Consider the following 16,982-nt stretch of genomic DNA (forward strand, 5'->3'; position numbering starts at 1 on the left):
ATGAAAACGTCACTTCACAAACCATCATTGGACTTCAGTGAATTCTTCACTTTTTGTGAAATCTAAGAATAAAAGCCATTTATCAAATTTCCTATTTTTTATATAATTGCTACCCTTCTTTATGTCGATATAGACTGCTGAATTTTGTCTTTTGGTAACAGCCCTCTAAAATCTCTTTCCTGACAGGATACTGTGAGGGTTTTTTTGTCATAGTAATGTGATGTATGCCTGGATGAAAACCACTATTTTATAGGGAATGCAGAAAATATAAAATCTCTTAATGGACCGTCACAGTGAAGGATAGGTTCACATATTTTTATGTCTATCTCAAAGCAATAGCCTGGTGCCTGAAACATGTTTCAGTTTCAATTTATAATTTTAAGATACTCCAAGATGGCTGGAGCACAAAACAGGGATTTCCACACACCCTCAGTTCAAGATTTAACATACAAAAAAATATGATTGGGCATAAGGACTGAAATGCAATCTGAAGCAATTTAAATCATAAGGAATATGGTAGTTTTAGCCTATTATTTGCATTTGATCTGAAAAGTTGTTAGGATGTTGCATATTTGTTTTGCATTGCATTTATCAGGTGTATAAACAACACAAATAAAGCATATATTGATTCTGAAGATCAACTTGACTAAGTTAAAGTTGAGAGCTACCTGGCAGTCAACACTGAGCATGTGGAGAGCAGTTGTGTTGGCGTTAGAGCGGTTGAAGAGCTCTTTGAGTGCCAGCAGGACACTGGGCTCTAGAGGCCGGTTGTTCTCCGGCAAGAGCAGTGACTGAAACTGGTCCAACTGGAAACACGATTCTAACTCCATCTGTGATGATGTAGGAAGGATATTACAACATTAGTAAACAACTGACCACACAACTGCTGTTACATATTGTAGGTGTGCAATGCTCAACTTATTTCCACAGCATAGTTAATTACCGAGGCCACTGACTGTATTCTGAGGCTGTTATTTCTAAATAATAATAAAAACTTTATGGAGCACTTTTGAAATAGACAGCTGTTACAAACTGTCCAGGCAGTTTCACTCTGACACCTAGTGGCAAAAAGACAATCAGTAAATAAGTCATCACAGGTTAGAAACAACATGAGGATTGATGCATTAATTTTCTCAAGAATGTGTCAGTTTTAACAAAAGTCAAGGTCCAGGTGGTCAAGGTCAGTTTCCTTTTATGTTGCTGTGGTTTTAGATATGCAGTGTAATTCAGATTACTAGCTACACACATTTCCAAATTATAATCCTCAGCATCACCATCTTTACTGCAAATCACTTATACTTTAGTTTCTATTTGATATGAAAATGTCTGCAGAATTGTGTAATCGATCAGACTTAACATCGAGTTGATTATTTTTATTTGAAATTAAACTTATTAATCTAAAATTATTTTCTTGATAATTGATTGACTGTAGTCCTTTAAAACGTCGTATCACTTTCTTCTTTACTTAAAACAGAAGCAAATATGAAAACTAAAAAAACTGTGTAAAAAAAATAAATAAAAATGTATACAAACATGTGGCTTTTCAAAATGCCAGTCCTTCACTTCCTCTGTCGTGTTCTTCTGAAACACCATGTCAAACGGCAGCAGTGATGATGCTTCATTCTGCTGAGCCTCCAGAAACCCAAAGGAAGTCTCTGTGAGGCGGGCGCGGCTCTGCCACTTCTCCTCTGCACGAAGTCGGTCCACATGACCTTTCCGCCCAGACTGTGGCACCTGGAACAGCAAGTGGACATAAACTCTCCATGGAGGATTTACAGATAGCCTGTAAGGCCTTCCTCATTTCCCCAACTATAAAGAGAAATGACAAGAAAAAAACATCAACTGAGTTGTATGTGATTTGTGATGAGTTCTTTACCTGGATGACCAGTTCATCGTAGAAAGAGGAGGGGTCATAGTCCCGGTCTGTGGGTGGGGGAGGGATGGCGTTGGCAAAGACAGTAGAGACCCTGAGAGGTTTAGGAGGAGCTCTGGGGTGCAGCTGTCCATCTGAACCTCGTAAAGTTACACCACCACCTGCAAGGATGAAGGACCAAGTTCTGTGTGTGTCATTGGCAGTCTCCATTTTTGGAGGAGGTGCTGCTACAATACTTGTACCCTTCAACTGCTCACTCATTCACAGACACAAGTTCAGCCCCTGAAGCCATAACCAGGATCTTAGAAATAGATCATAAGTGAAAGCTCTGAAACAAACATCTCTAATTTCCAAAACATTTTTTTTTGCATTTCTTATAGTTAAATTCCTCTGAAAATTAACAATCACTTATAAACTAAACTTGCTGAATTAAAATACCAATTTTGTGTCTATTTTACCTGTTAAACTAAATAGTTCTTTCCAGGGAACCTTTTATGAAATAACTGAAATTAATGATCCTTAAAATGAAGCATTACCGTTTTATTAACCAAAATGAACCAAAATTTCTTTTTAGTTTTGTTTTCTGCAGTAACATGGTCCTCAATGATTTTATTAACAAGGTGTTGGTGTGAGGGATATTTTTAGGAATGTATCCTAAAATATGCAGGCATGTTTGCCAGTTACCTGGATGACAGGGTCGTGTGTGTCGTGGTTGTGGGCTCAGAAGGGGTTCGCTGCCTGTGCGAAACACAGGGGAGATGGGGGCGGGGCCAGTGTCCTCTGACTGAGTGTTCTGTGGAACACCTGGAGGAGGAAAAGTCACAGCAGAAAGTTGAAAGTACAACACAGTGATTTTGTGTTTTCCTGTGTATTCTGATGATAGTTTAACTATACTTTACCTTCTCAAATCAGTTTTAGAAATACAATATAGGCTGTCCATGCAGGACAGGAGGCTGACCCCAAATGTCCACTGGATGCGTTTCGGGTTGTGCAACAGCTTAGCCATGACTCTGTCGCAGTTAAAATCCAATACTGTTTAGAGTTGTTTTGCTGATTTTTTTTTGTGTTTTACAAGCATATTAAAAACAACTTTGCAACAGGTCCTTAATGGGCTGTACTCAACTCCTACATAGCACATTGTCCTTATCTTCATGTTGTATCTGTATTTCCTGATTAGTGTGAATTAGCAGTTGGAAAACAAGTTATGCTATATGTGCAAAAGACAAAGAAACAAAGAAAATGCATCCTTAAATATTAATTTCATGCCAACCGTCAGTAAAATATTGGTATTTATATACATTTACAAGCGAATTTGACGCTTCAGCGAGCTGCTCTGGCAGAAATAGAAAGAAAATTGGAAAGAAGAGCCCCTCTAGTCACAAACACGGCCCTCTGCTCGTGTCTGGCGGACAGCACGGTGGCTAGAATGAGATACAATAGAGTGTATTTGTCTCTGGCACCTGTGATGGAGCCGCATCCAGTGGACGTTAGGGGTTAGGAGTGACAGACACATGTATAGGCTGCACGTTTATGATAATGTACCAGTTCCAGTCCGTAGGTTGCTGTCAGATTGTGCAGACTGAAGTGAAGGCCTCCGTCCCACATTCTCCAAGTTAGCAGGTTGACTTCCACTCCTGCCACACAGAAAATAAAGTTCATGAGTATATTTATATGTTTTTGTGTATGTGCAGTGTGTTTCAGCGCATAATACTACACTACATTTCAACAGACTTCTTCCCACCTTAGCAGTGGATTGATGACCTGCAGTGTGTCAATGTGCGAAGAGCAGAAGCTGCGTCTTTTGTTGGCTTCAGTGTGTTTTTCGCCACCTGCACCTCTACTGCTGCTGCTATTGCTGCTTTTGGACTCTGCATGTCGCTCTGTGATGACACGCAGAGGAAGGGTCCGTGTGATTGGGTGAAAGACCACAGCGCCTGAGGCCTGAGAGATGGGCCGACGCCCGCCCACATAAAATCGGATCAGAGCAGGAACATTGTCAAAGCGATCCTCCTCAAACTGGAACAGCTCCCGAGAGTAGCCCTGTCACACAGACGGAGATACACACACACACACACTTATCAAGCAGAGCCTTTAAAGTCATAGACCAACAAAAATCAATCAGTCACTCACTCACATTTACTGATCCCCAAGAGGCTACAAAGGTGGCTTGTAGCTTGCAGCTTAGCGGAGGTCAGGTTGGATTCCTTATAATTACAATTGTGACCCAGAATCATAACAAAGTTTTAAAAAAGCATCATAATGTCCAAAAAATTTTTTTATCAAACCTTTTGTTTGCTTTTTTTGCTCAACCAACAAGCAAAAAAAATAAAAAGATTAATTTAACAATGATATAAAATAAAGACAAAGCCTAAAATCCTCACATTTAAGAAGATGGGATGAGTGAATGTTTGGCATTGTTGATTAAAGAATTAATCGACTATCCCCCACTCGCAGAACATGGACACACATAACGTACTATAGACGCACCTTTTTGGGACGAAGGATCACTCGTATGATCTTAAAGTGCATGGGCCCTTTCTTCCAAAAGCAGCTCAAAACGTAGTCACCAGGGGCAGAGCTTGAGTCTCGGACCAGGAAGTCTCCATCCTTCTCTAACAGAGACTCGGCAGCCTGGAGACAAGTCAGCAGATTAAGTTGGTCAGCTGTGCATAGAGGTTCACGTGTGTTGTCACCATACTCTATTTAACTTAGGCCCACTGTATGTTGCCTATAATGCACAAAAGGTTAAAGCAATAGTTCAACAATTTGGGAATTACATGTATTTGCTTTCTTGTTGAGAGTTGGATGAGAAGATTGATACGCTCTCATATCTGTATGGTGTCAGTTTAACGAATGCAGCCTAATACAATACAACCTTCATGAAGGTAGGATTTCTTGCAAGACTGTTCTATTAGACTGCATTAAATTTAGCTAGGTGTTCCTAATAAACACTGACCATATGAAACCTGAGCCACCAGCAGGTTAGCTTAAATTAGCATAACTACTGCAAACAAGGGGAAACAGCTAGCCAGGCTATGTCCAAAGGTAACAAAATCTGCCTACCAGCCCCTCTAAAGAGCAACAATTAACACATTATACCTTGTTCATTAGTTTAATCCATACAAAAAACAAAGAGTAAAAACAATAAAACGACATGGTTTTTTGGTAAGCATTAGAGGTGCTGGAAGGCTAGCTGTTTGTGTAAATACAACCAGAATAGTATGGTCCAATGAGCACCTCTCGGCTCAGCAGTCCGTGATACCATGCATGGCTCCTCAGGTCCTCAGTGCTGAGCTTCAGCTCCTCCTCCAGCTCCTTCTTAAATGAGTCCATCTCTCTCCGACCACCAAACAGCTACAACACACACAGCAGCAGCCAAGCAGAGACCATAGCTATTCTGCATGTTTTCTGTGCTCACATGTTTTATGTGCGAGGGTATGAAGGAAAATATGTAGAAAAAAGAGGCAGTAAATGAGAGAGAGAGACGCCATTTGTCAACCTCTTACCTTCAGCTGGCTGAGGTATGTGCTGACACTTCTCCTCTTGCTGAAAGACATAAGAATAGAGGTGATTTGGAGCTAATAAACTAAACTTTAGGGAGCCACAGATGATGGTGCCATGTTTCCCCTTTTGAATATGAACAGTGCAAGGATGGAAGGCCAATGCCAAGGTCTGGGTCTGTCATTAACACCACACACAAACTGAGGGACTTTTAATAGCCCGCTTCTTTTTCCATCTTCCTTCCTCCCCAAGCTTCCACCTTCCGGCCTCTAAACACAAGGCTCACAGAGAAACTCACAACAGGGCTCAACTAGATAACTCCCAGCCATCTCCTCACCGTGAGTGAACACACGGAAACAATGTGGAACAAATCATGTGTTCTGGGATTGCTGGAGGGATGTGCATAAACAGTGGTGTGAGTTTTACTTGTTTACCCTGCTTTGGCCCGGAATATTCTATTAACATCCACTGAAGTATAAAAACACACAAGCTTTGATACTTCTGTTTAGTTTTCAATTTATTAGGTATACTTACCACAACTAATTCAGTCAAATATAACAGTCCTGCAATAAATCCTACTTCCATGATGGCTATAGTGTTAAGGTGTTTTTGAAATTGTTTTAGCGTTGATTCAACTGTATGATAATTTTGGAGACCGCAAGATGTGGTGCTGTTAAAATAAATTCCCTAAACATAACCAGGCCCCTTGTTATCACACCAACAAGGCCATACCAGGATACTAGAAATGCTGAGGTCATTAGTCAAGTCTTCGAACACCAGCCCCCAGACACCAAAACAAAAGTTTACATCTTATTTATTGAGTTTGCTGCTTAATTATATTTTCTGCAATATTTAAAGCAGTTTTTTATTTTAAAAAGGATATCAACAACACCATATAGATTAGTTGTGTTGGTTTAAATTAAAGCTTGAACAAAAATAATGCCTGTCCATTTTCCATTATTTTCATAATTAGTACCAAATTTTATGATTATTCCTAGGAAAGCTTCCTAAGAAAATCACAGATTTACCATGTTATTCCACAACATAAATTCCTGCTGACAGGAATACATTTCTAGTGGAGGAATACTTACGCTCCAAAATGATGGGAATCAGTCTAAAAACTGCCTGCCACATGTAAGTTTTAAACTGTAGGCCTTCTAGCCCCCCAAGGCTGTTAAAACCTCCCAACTCCCAGAAAAACAACAAGAACATGACCTTAGTGTCCTCAATGGCACTGTAGCTACAGCTGTGCTAAAACAGAAGGTTGTGTCTTCATGTTGCTTGTTTTGTGACAAAATGTCTAACAGTTGGAAACCCAAAGATATTCACTTTACTATAGTAAGACAAAGACAAACGGCAAATTCCCACAGCTAGCACTCTATAAATAAAATACAATATCATTTTTAGTATAAAGTGTATAGCATTATACAGAGGTGTCTCCTATAGTTAGTTTACTCATCATTCAAAATGTTATCAACACTTCTTTGAAAACCGTTTCAACTGTATATTTACAGTTAAAATAAATCAGGACAACAGCAACATACACTCTGACAGACTAAAACATAAATACACAGCAATCCAGATAAATCAGTTTTAAGATTTGTTTGAGCTAAGAGGGTGCAACATCCTGTTTGAGGGGCGTTGGCCCAAAGAAACACCTGTGCAATGTGCTGGAGAGCACCAATTGAGTAATGCTCCCTGACACCACACTTGCAGATCTATATTTCAAACGATTCTGTAAATATTCACCATCCAACTGGTATTTCTGTGTAATCTAATACTTTAAAGCTAATAGCTAGCGTTACTGTGGTCTAATTACTTTTAATTTGCCTCTTTTGATGTAACTTGGTTTTCTAAGCGCTAGTGCTTCAAAATTGTGCAACAGGTAAGTTAGTTGACGTTATCTGGCAAGGCAACAGATAGCAAGAAGTAACTAAAATAATGTTATCTGTCGACTTTTTTGGTTTGAAAAGACTACAATCGACATTTTAACAGCTCGAGATTTCCAAAGTAGTAGTGAATTTTCATAAAGTCCTGTTAAAATTAAAACAACAGTAGGTCTAAAATAACGGAAGTCTCGCGTTAACGAACGAACTTATCAGCTGTTCAAAACCCCACGAACAGCCTTACCTGTCGTTCCTCTTCACAGTTCACCCGTTCCAGACATGTTTTACGGTTTGTGGTCCAAACTAACATCGCCAAACAACAGCTGTGAATTCTGCGCTCCGGTCCCTCCCAGCCCCCTTCTCGTCCCTCTCTCCTCGTCTCCTCGCCTTCCTTGCGCAGTTTCAGACGAGTTCCCACACGTTATCCCAAGTCCTCCTTTCCCCCGCCCCCGGCCCTGGTGCTGAAACACACCGCTATCTGCCCGGCATTCCTCGGATACCGACACAAGCGGAGCTAAAACATCACCTGGCTGCAGTCAGTATTATTTGGTAGGTAGCTGCACAGAGAGGAATGTGATGGTAAATCCCACATATGGGATTGATTTAGTCTTTTCAAACGTTGTCTTTTCTTCACTGAAACCTACATGTTAGGCTTACAACCTCTGGGACTTTCAGCATTCAGCAGTTTAGGACTGATGAGCAGAGATGTGCCTGAACTTGACAGCCTCCATTTATACCCTAATAGTATCAGGCCTACTTGTCAGTTGTATAACCCAGTTATCTTTGAAAGGAAACAACATATATGGCCTACAACTAGATTAAAGGGATGTGCGCCCAAATTACACAAAAAACCTACAGTATTGTTTCACTTATCTCTTAGGCTGTATTATCTAGCCATGACAATAATTTGGATTTTATGTGTAGTGAAAAATAACATATAATTCATAAGCAACATCAGACATTGGTCTGGGGCTCTCTAGGAGCATCTGCATGAAGTGGCTACATTTCTTGTTGGAAAGTCAAAGCCCTCAGCCTAAAGTGGGGATGTCCTGATCGTGTTTATGAGAACTCACTCGTTTGTGAGAAGGCGATTAAGCTAGCCGGACCTCAATTAGAAGTGCACAGGTATTCAAGCCTTTATGGTAAATCCACTGAAACGGACCAGTGCAGGTTAGCAACTTTATCCTGTCATTTTCTCTCTTTACCAAGACAAGTGTGGCAGTATGAGAGTCAGCGGCATAAGGTAGTAACAACAGGCCCCAGTGCAGGCTGTTATGATGGGCCCTTGGGCTACACCATTACAAAGCACACCCTGCGTTTGTGTCTAGAAGAGAACCATATATTGGCAAATGTATGTGCCTTATTTGCTTGTTTTGCCACAGTTTAACAACTGATAAGCAATAAATACCTAATTTAAAGCTCCTAAAATTAATTTCTTTCCATATTAACATATTAAATTCAACAGTTGTCTTTGTGTGTACCTCACTCCAACATGCTGTTGCTGCAGCAGCTGTGTTGCGTGCGCCTGGACGCAGCAGTCTAAAGTAAAGTACCATCATGTGATGAATTTTAGAGTCGGACTGTGTCACTAGACTTTTGTATTTGCAAAGTACAGAAGACAAAGAGAAAGTTATAAGGAGCATGGCCAGTGCTGTCATTGTCATAATCCTGAAACGTCACTACAAACAGCTGAGTGCAGCAGGTGTCCACAAAAGATGCAGACTTTTTCGGGCAACTTCAGCACAATAACCTCCCGAATCACGACAACCACATTCCTCTTCGACAGAGAGGCAAGACATTATGATGCTGAATAAGAAAGAAAAGTGGCCAACTCATAACACAACACCATGTTCTGGAAACAGGCCAGCTACAGCGCACACAGTCACGCACATCCACGCACATCCACACAACTGAACAGTTACTCAGCGGCGACCTGACCACGAAATGATAACAGCCTGTAAAACAGCGGCACGGCAGCCACAACACATCCACTGAAAAAATACTTGTAAAGTTACTCACCTATTTAAAAGGCATCCGACGAGCCTGGATTGAGCGAGATCTTTGACAATGTCCTCAGTGATCCAAAACAATCTTATTTTGGAGCTTTGCAACCCTCTCCTCATGTTCTTTTCTCTCCTGTCTCTCCTTGAAACTACTTTTATGTGTGCATAGCGTCGACTTCCAGCTTGCACATGTGCTCTGTTAGTCTACTGGTCAGATTTTGCGTTCTGTAGTCTTGTCGTCAGTTGTCAAATGATCAAATACAAACTTAAGATTGGGAAGTCATTTACATATTACCCAGCAATCATCACTGCATATGTAGGTATGTGACACGAATACCAAAGAAAATAACTATTTTTATATATTTTGTATACCTTTATAGCCTACTGCTTGCTACAGACTTTTGTGCGTAAAACTACTGACTGTCAGTAGTCAAATCCACTGAAACGGACCAGTGCGAGCTGACAGGCTTGCACTGGTCTACTGACTACTGACTGTCAGTAGTTTTACACACAAAAGTCTGTGGTGTCTGATACCACGGCAAAGGGGGATGTGCATATATGAGGGTATATATAGCAGTTGATCACCCTGGGCAATGTAGTTGAAGATGATATGGTTATTTACTATTCATGATGGATTCGTGATGTATTTTACCATGTCACTGATAAAAACCCGCTCGTTACACGGTGGGGGCCGCTCCAGTCAAGGGCCCCCAATACAGTTTGGGCCCCAGTGCGGATGCACTGTCTGCACTGTCTATACCTACACCCCTGATGAGAGTTCTACCTGAAGAGAGGCTATGAAGTCTTCATATTATGCGATAGTAGAACCACATACAACATTATTTATCAAGTTGGGTCGGACTTGATGAATTTAGTGCAAGGTTACATTTGTGACAACGTCTGTTCTTCAAAATAAGGTGTCTATCTAGTCAGTGAACTCTTTTAAGTCCCTTCTTAAAACATACTTTTATAGGAGAGCTTTTCCCGATCTTATTTGACTTTATTTTATCCCTTTTATTTTATTGTATTTTACAAATTTTATATAAAATTTTCATGCTCTTATCTTTTTTGTATTATTCTTTACTCTTGTTAAAGCACTCTAAAGTGCTCTACAAATAAGGATTATTATTATTATTATTATATACAATATGAAAATAAGATTAATTGGATTATATTCACAGAAAGTATAAAACATATTACATGTGTACATTAAACGGGCACTTTACCAAACCCTCTCATTCCTCGGACCCACCCACCATAGTCTCTCCAAATCCTAAAGCATATTCTGACTATTTAATTTATGCAATGGTAAAAAAAAAAAAATAAGGCAAAATAAATGGACTTGTTCTGCATTAGACAAATTTTTTCATTATTTTCGGCTTCAGACAAGAATTTTCATTTCGGTGCATCCCTAGTTTGGCAGCTGGGTTGCTCCAGTAACTTGCACCACAGGTAGACTAAAGATGGATGCCATGTCTCCACTTCCTCCTTAAGGGGGTCCAACTTCAGAACCTCAGACCTCTCTACACTGGCTACTCTGACCTCTCTCCTCAAGCCCCTTTCATGCAGGTATTATCACCCCACTGGTTAGATGATGTAACGTAAACAAATCATTTATTCATTAATAACTGAATGTGATATAGCAATAAATGCACAATCATCAGTGATCAGCTATAGCATTACTAAATAACCAGACATACTAACTTGCTAATTTGTTAGAAAGGTAGACGCTGGTGACTAATGAGCACCACAGGCTGTATGCCGTAAACTGCAAGCTAATATTAGGTAACTCGCTAACCTCTACGGTTCTCAACGTTCAGTGCAGTGGTGCCCTTGTCTAAGAAATTCTGAATAAACTTGGGGCCTCAGGAGGGAGGTCATGCTCAAACCCAATGCCTCACAGACACTGGGGGCCTCAGCAGGGAGGACTGCAGTTGTACTCCTCCCACTTCCTCCCACTGTACAACAATTAAGCCCAAATATCCTGGATATGGGCATTGTCATCGTGCACTGGTGACATGGTTTAATAACACCATTTGGAGCAAGAGGCTGTGCAGCAGTGATCAGGGTTGGAGCCGCAGTATTGAGGTCCTGTCCATCCATCCTGCTGACTCATTCACAAGCCGGGCTCATCTGTGACGTGAAACCCCCTTTTTTATAGCGTCAAATAAGAAGTTAAAACCAAACTTATCAGAAAAATGAACACTTGAACTTACATCAGAATGATAAGAACTACCCTAAATGAAAGAAACCATCTTTGGGAAAAATCTGCATTGATTTTTCATTCTCTAACATGGAGGGGGCGGGGTTTATGACCTATACTGCAACCAGCCAGCGGGGGAAGATCAAGATGTTTTGGCTTCACTTCTTGGGAGCTGTAGAGCCCTCTGAAATCCGTTATAATTTTTACCAGATACCTTTTATTTTTTCCCAGAGTCTGTGTCTTCCACTTTAATTTTCCTGAATTCTGTGTTTTACAATTTAAGCACAATTTAAGCAGATAGAGCATGTAGGCTAAAAAAAATACAATTTCAACTCCATAAAAGTAAATAAAAAATGTAATCAATATCAATTAATTTGATGTATCAACTATGTGCAAATAGAAATGTTCAAATGTACGTGAAATTATTTATGGAGACAATTCACAACTGTTGCAGTACTTGTACTGTGAATTGTCCAATATTAAATAGGTTATTACTTGATTACTGATCCTCTGGAGTAAAGCCTCCATATGCTGCTCAAAGTAGCTTTTTATTTTTTCGGAATATCTGCTCCGCCTACACAGCCACAAAGTTTTCAACCAGCTTGCATGTTTCATCTGCGATGTGGTAGCACTTTTGAGAGTTTTTTGAAGTGATGAGCTGTGGCTAGCGTGCCAACTTTGGTATGTTGGTGCGCACGCATGTGTGTGTGTCCGCCCTCGGACAGACAGCAGAGAAGAGAAGCAGGCTACTCGTAAATGAAATGAAAAAAAAACGTAGCAGTTTTTCTGTTTGGCTTAAGTGCTGTAAAAAAGGCACATATAATGGTAGGGAAAATCATTTTTAAGGGCCTAAATTGCAACCACATTTTAGCAGATTCCAAAATTTGGAACTGCTCCCCAAGCGCTGCATAATGGCTGCCCACTGCTACTAATTAGGATGGGTTAATTGCAGAGAACACATTTCTCCTCTGGGATCAAAAATAAGTAGTAAAACAATAGTGTAGGGATACAGTGAACATGAACAAGTCTTTTTAGCTGAACTGGCCCTTTAATGCTGAAAAGATTAACAACACACACACTGGCTGTTGTCACTCAGTCCTGGAGGGGAAGTGTAGCCAAAAGTGTGTCCCAAGGTGTGTTGTTAATCATGAAAACGTTTTCTGTTCTCCTGGTCAATGAAAGTCAGTAAAGTAAGATTATGATGTTAAATTATTCTCATGAAGGCTTTTCATATATGTTGTCTTTTTAACCTTTTTATAGACGACTGATTGTTGAGTGCACCTACTTCACCTTACAAACTCTGACATAGATTTTATGAGGCACTAGTTAATTATTTGCCAAACATGAGTGTCCTACATGGAGAAAGTGGCTCACACACACACATTCACTGTCATGCTGTTTCACAAACACACACACACACACACACACACAATACCCACTGGGGGTCTGCTTACCTGCGTTTGTCCTGGCAACGCTCTGTCTCACTGATAGTGTTGTCCTCGTTCAGGGGGCGGAGCTGAGAGCAGGAGACGGAAACCCTGTTTTTTTTGTCAACACGCTGGAGGCGGGGCAGAACACTCTCACGAAACAGATCCTTTCTCGGCTTTACCTGCAGGAAATAGCAGAGACCAAAATACTGTGCGTCGTGGAGCTGTTGACTGAATTGTCATTTGTTCTGAGGAGATGTTTACTGTTTTGTGCCATCAGAAGGTTGTGATGCTGTGCCAACTTTGTGGTCTTACCAGATCCATAGACGATCCCAGGGAGTACTTCCGGCTCACCCTGCGCTCAATTTGCACACCTGAGAGGACAAAAGGACATTTTAAAGGAATATTTTAATGACAATTTGGAAAATATGGCAATTCTTGCGCATCATTTAAATATGAAGCTGAAATAAACAAGAAATAAAGTGCTGATCAGTGAGCTTTACATGTTCTAGTAGATTTTGTCATCTTTGGATAGAGCTAAATGTTTCAACCTGTTTCCAGTCACAAGGCTAAAAAGGGTATTGCCAAAATGTTGGAACTATTCCTTTAATTGGTGTGCATGGATATATACAAAAGTTCAGAAGTTTGGAATCACCTGTTGATGTTTTTCTTTTTTCATTCAATGAAGGGTATTTTTAACACAAATAAAAACTGAATAATTCAGACACCAAGTTAGTTATTTACATTTGAAATAATTTGGGCCCCACAAGAAGAATTAAACTATTGAAATGTTTCGACGTCCTCAAAGTGTTGCATAACAGCGGAGTTTCTCTCCAAATATCCTGTCATTTTGAATTTTTTTTCCTGTCCAAAAGGGCGTAAGTTACCCTGGATCATTATTGAACCACAACAGTGCTTACAATTGGGCTCTAAATATTTTGGGAACCTGTTCTCCTTTGGGCAGTCTACTCCATCTACTGTCATTTGCCTCTCTGGTTGAACCATTGAACAGCGTTTTGCTCGCCATCCACAAAACATTACTTTTTTGGAATCTTCATACAAAATAACATCTATTTGTAAAGAGGATTTTCTACAACCTAAAAGCATGAAATACCATAAAAAACAGAGTATTCCTCTCAGCCATCTGAAAACCAAATCATGATTTTGTGGCAGGCATTCCAAACTTTTGAAGGGTAATAAATACATATATTTATACCCTTATTTGCAACAACATTATTGCAACTTGTGACTTTGGCATTCATCATCAACGTCTTCATCTTCTTGAAATTGCACTAAGCAGAAACAAGCCAGTAAACACCTTAATTACTTTTTAGTGTTTGACTTGATAAACCGGCTTGTGCAAAGTGTCATGCTAAGCATGAATGATTTCAATTGATACTGCTCTCTGCAAGTTCAAAAGGATGATTAAAAGATAAGAGTTTATCTTTAGGCACAGAACAACAACAACAACCTAAATAAACTAATATCCAAGATTAGCATCTTAACAGAATCTGCTGTAAATGATAATACATTTTTTTTTTAAATGAAAATGTTCTTGTACCGAAAGCGGGTATTGAATGTAGATTGATTGAATAAAGGATGGGTTTATAAGCTTGTTTACTTATTCTGAGTTTCTATTTTAAATACACATTGACAGTGCATTGTATAGACTGGACAAAGTGGTGGACCAACTAGTTGCCATCCATAAAGTTTTTCAGCAGCTAGCGGTGTGCTAACTGCTGAAAAACGTGCTTATATTTATCAAAGTAAGGTATCTATGTAAGTATTGTTTTGGTGTCTTTACCACAATTCAGAAATTTAGAATAGCCTACATGCAGAACATGATACAAAATAATGAAACTAATGTTCAACATAATGAACTGTATTTAACTGTTTTACAGCATTACATTAGACAAAACTATTTGATATCTGTAAATGGTAAGTGTAAAAATGAGCTTCTGGGCTTCCATTAAACCTCTGTTTCTCCCACTTATTGGACTAATTTGATTCCACACATTAATTAGCAATACACAACATAATAAGCACAAAACTGAAATACTGAAGGTCTTAAGACTTGCTTTGACATATGGACCCTGTTCATGATTAGGTTAAAAAAAACAGGACTCATCTTAAGGCTGATTTTGTGTTTTAGTGCTGCATGTTTAGTGCAACAATGTTTCAACTGAATTAGCACAAACCAGTTGACACACATTAGGCCTAGCGCTTTCAGGTTGTCTGCTGAGCCTGGTTGGTAAGGCTTTGATGCAACGCAATAGGATATGTTTCCACTTGATAAACATTTAATTAGATTTGAATTTGAATATTGAATTATTGCCCAGTCCTTGTGTGCTTGTATGTGAGGGTCACCAGAGTGTGGGTCCAGTCTCTGTCTGTGTCTTGAAAGCTGACTGAGGATGGTTTCTCTGTGCGTTGCATCCTCTATCCCTGCATCCTTCAACTCTTCATCTGTTACATTCAGCAAACCCTGGAGAGACACAACAACAGAGAGAGTGAGAAAGAAATAAAGGGAAATTGAGGATTGTGAAGCATAATTGGCACCCAGAACCAAAAAAGGAGTTGTATCAACAAGCACAGATGAATTTTTCACATTCACATACCTCCAGACCATAATATTCGCTCTCTAGTGTCTTGGTGTATTGGGGCAGGCTGATCTGTCTCAGCCACCAGGCGATGGAGCGATTATTCATGTCTGAACAACAAAGGCAGAAGAGATACTGATTACATACCAGAACATATGCACACAAATACACACACACCACACGCTTGTACATGTTTTTTGTACAAGTTTCTGAGAAACGTACAAATGAAAGAGTAGTCTGACAGCTGCTTACTTTTAGAACTCAGCCAACCAGATTCACTAGCAGAGAGACCTTGTGTCTGCCATGTAGCAGCTACAGAATGTAACACCTACCTGTTTCAGGTCCACCGAGGCACTCTCTTTTTTTTCTCTTCTCTTTCTCCTTGTAATATTTCTATCTCATAATGACTATTTCTTACTTCTTTTATGTTTCCCTTCCTTCTTTGCAGCCGCTCTCATCTAAGTTGGAACCTCTGGCAATAGTGGAAGCCCGCTCCCCCTCAAACCTGCAGGGTCACTCAAAAAGCCAATCAGATTGTGCAGTGAGCACACAGTATCCCACAGAAACCAGCAAATCATGGGGGAGGAATTAGCATAAGCTCTCAGGAAGTGCAAAGCGCAGGTTGAGGCATGTCATGAGAAAGAGATAGAGATTCAGAAAAACAAGAAAGGTGACATGAAAATGTGAAACTGTTAGGCAGCTGTCAACATGTCAAGTCAGAGACAGGCATGCATGCACAGTGGTGTGTCTGGCAATCTGGGCTGCCAGCTTTAATGTCAGGAGATACAGAATAAGCAGGCAGAATGGTTATGTGTATGAGGCTGACACCTAGTGTTGAAGTGAAAAAAGTGACACAGGCTTTTTTTTGGTGATTTAAAGGGGCACTCCACCAATTTAACACATAAAGGTCACTTCGCTCATTATAAGGTGGAGTTTTGTTAAATCTGAGAAAATAACCCTTGATGATGTCATGGTGATGTCATCATCAGCTTGTCACAAACTGGGGCCATTGAACATTGAAGTGGGTGGAAGGGTGTTTTCTAACAAGACATACTGTGGAGCATTATGGGTAATGTAGGATCAAGCATTTTTAATGTTTGGTGCATTCTATGGATATGTCAGCATCCATTTTTTTTTTAAAATCTATCCCTCAAATTTATGAATGTGCAGGGAGTGGCATCTAAACAAACCGTCCTTGATCTGGAAACCTGGTTTAAAGCATTCACACCAACATCTGCCCTGTGTCGATGGTTATGATAAAGCTTCAGAAGGTGAACCTAGAAACCACAAATCAATAAATGCTATTTTCCCACCCCTCAATCATGTCTATATAGACTACCCTTCCTTTTTGATCACATTCCTTACGTAGAGTTTGAAATGTTGGAAGTCAGTAGAGTAATATCAGATCACCCTTTGCTCTGTTATTTACTGCAGAAAAGGCCGCAACTTTAAAATAGTTATTTTGTACTCCACCAATATCTTGTCCTTC

At 39.9% G+C, this 16,982-nt stretch overlaps 1 protein-coding gene across 4 annotated transcripts in view; it reads right to left on the reverse strand.

The window, feature by feature from the left end:
* sh2d3a (SH2 domain containing 3A) overlaps window positions 1–15,965 on the reverse strand; it is a 19,546-nt gene extending 3,581 nt beyond the window's left edge. For 2 of the 4 annotated variants that reach the window (XM_038712900.1, XM_038712899.1), the window contains exons 1-14: window positions 15,826–15,965; window positions 15,512–15,603; window positions 15,261–15,378; window positions 13,209–13,267; window positions 12,921–13,075; window positions 5,380–5,419; window positions 5,111–5,227; window positions 4,361–4,504; window positions 3,615–3,913; window positions 3,416–3,507; window positions 2,558–2,677; window positions 1,877–2,034; window positions 1,534–1,734; window positions 669–830 (exon numbers count right to left, since the gene is read on the reverse strand). In XM_038712900.1, coding sequence (XP_038568828.1) covers window positions 669–830; window positions 1,534–1,734; window positions 1,877–2,034; window positions 2,558–2,677; window positions 3,416–3,507; window positions 3,615–3,913; window positions 4,361–4,504; window positions 5,111–5,227; window positions 5,380–5,419; window positions 12,921–13,075; window positions 13,209–13,267; window positions 15,261–15,378; window positions 15,512–15,601 — 1,755 coding nt within the window. In that variant the 5' untranslated portion in view covers window positions 15,602–15,603; window positions 15,826–15,965. Of the gene's footprint in view, window positions 1–668; window positions 831–1,533; window positions 1,735–1,876; window positions 2,035–2,557; window positions 2,678–3,415; window positions 3,508–3,614; window positions 3,914–4,360; window positions 4,505–5,110; window positions 5,228–5,379; window positions 5,420–7,504; window positions 7,660–12,920; window positions 13,076–13,208; window positions 13,268–15,260; window positions 15,379–15,511; window positions 15,604–15,825 lie in introns of those variants that run through there. The other 2 variants (XM_038712901.1, XM_038712902.1) reach the window with 2 other exon arrangements.
* Between the last annotated feature and the right edge of the window lie 1,017 nt (window positions 15,966–16,982).

The sequence above is a fragment of the Micropterus salmoides genome, unplaced genomic scaffold, assembly GCF_014851395.1.
Source record: "Micropterus salmoides isolate LMB-PRFRI ecotype aquatic unplaced genomic scaffold, ASM1485139v1 Ms_hic_scaffold_12, whole genome shotgun sequence".
In the NCBI taxonomy this organism is placed as follows: domain Eukaryota; kingdom Metazoa; phylum Chordata; class Actinopteri; order Centrarchiformes; family Centrarchidae; genus Micropterus; species Micropterus salmoides.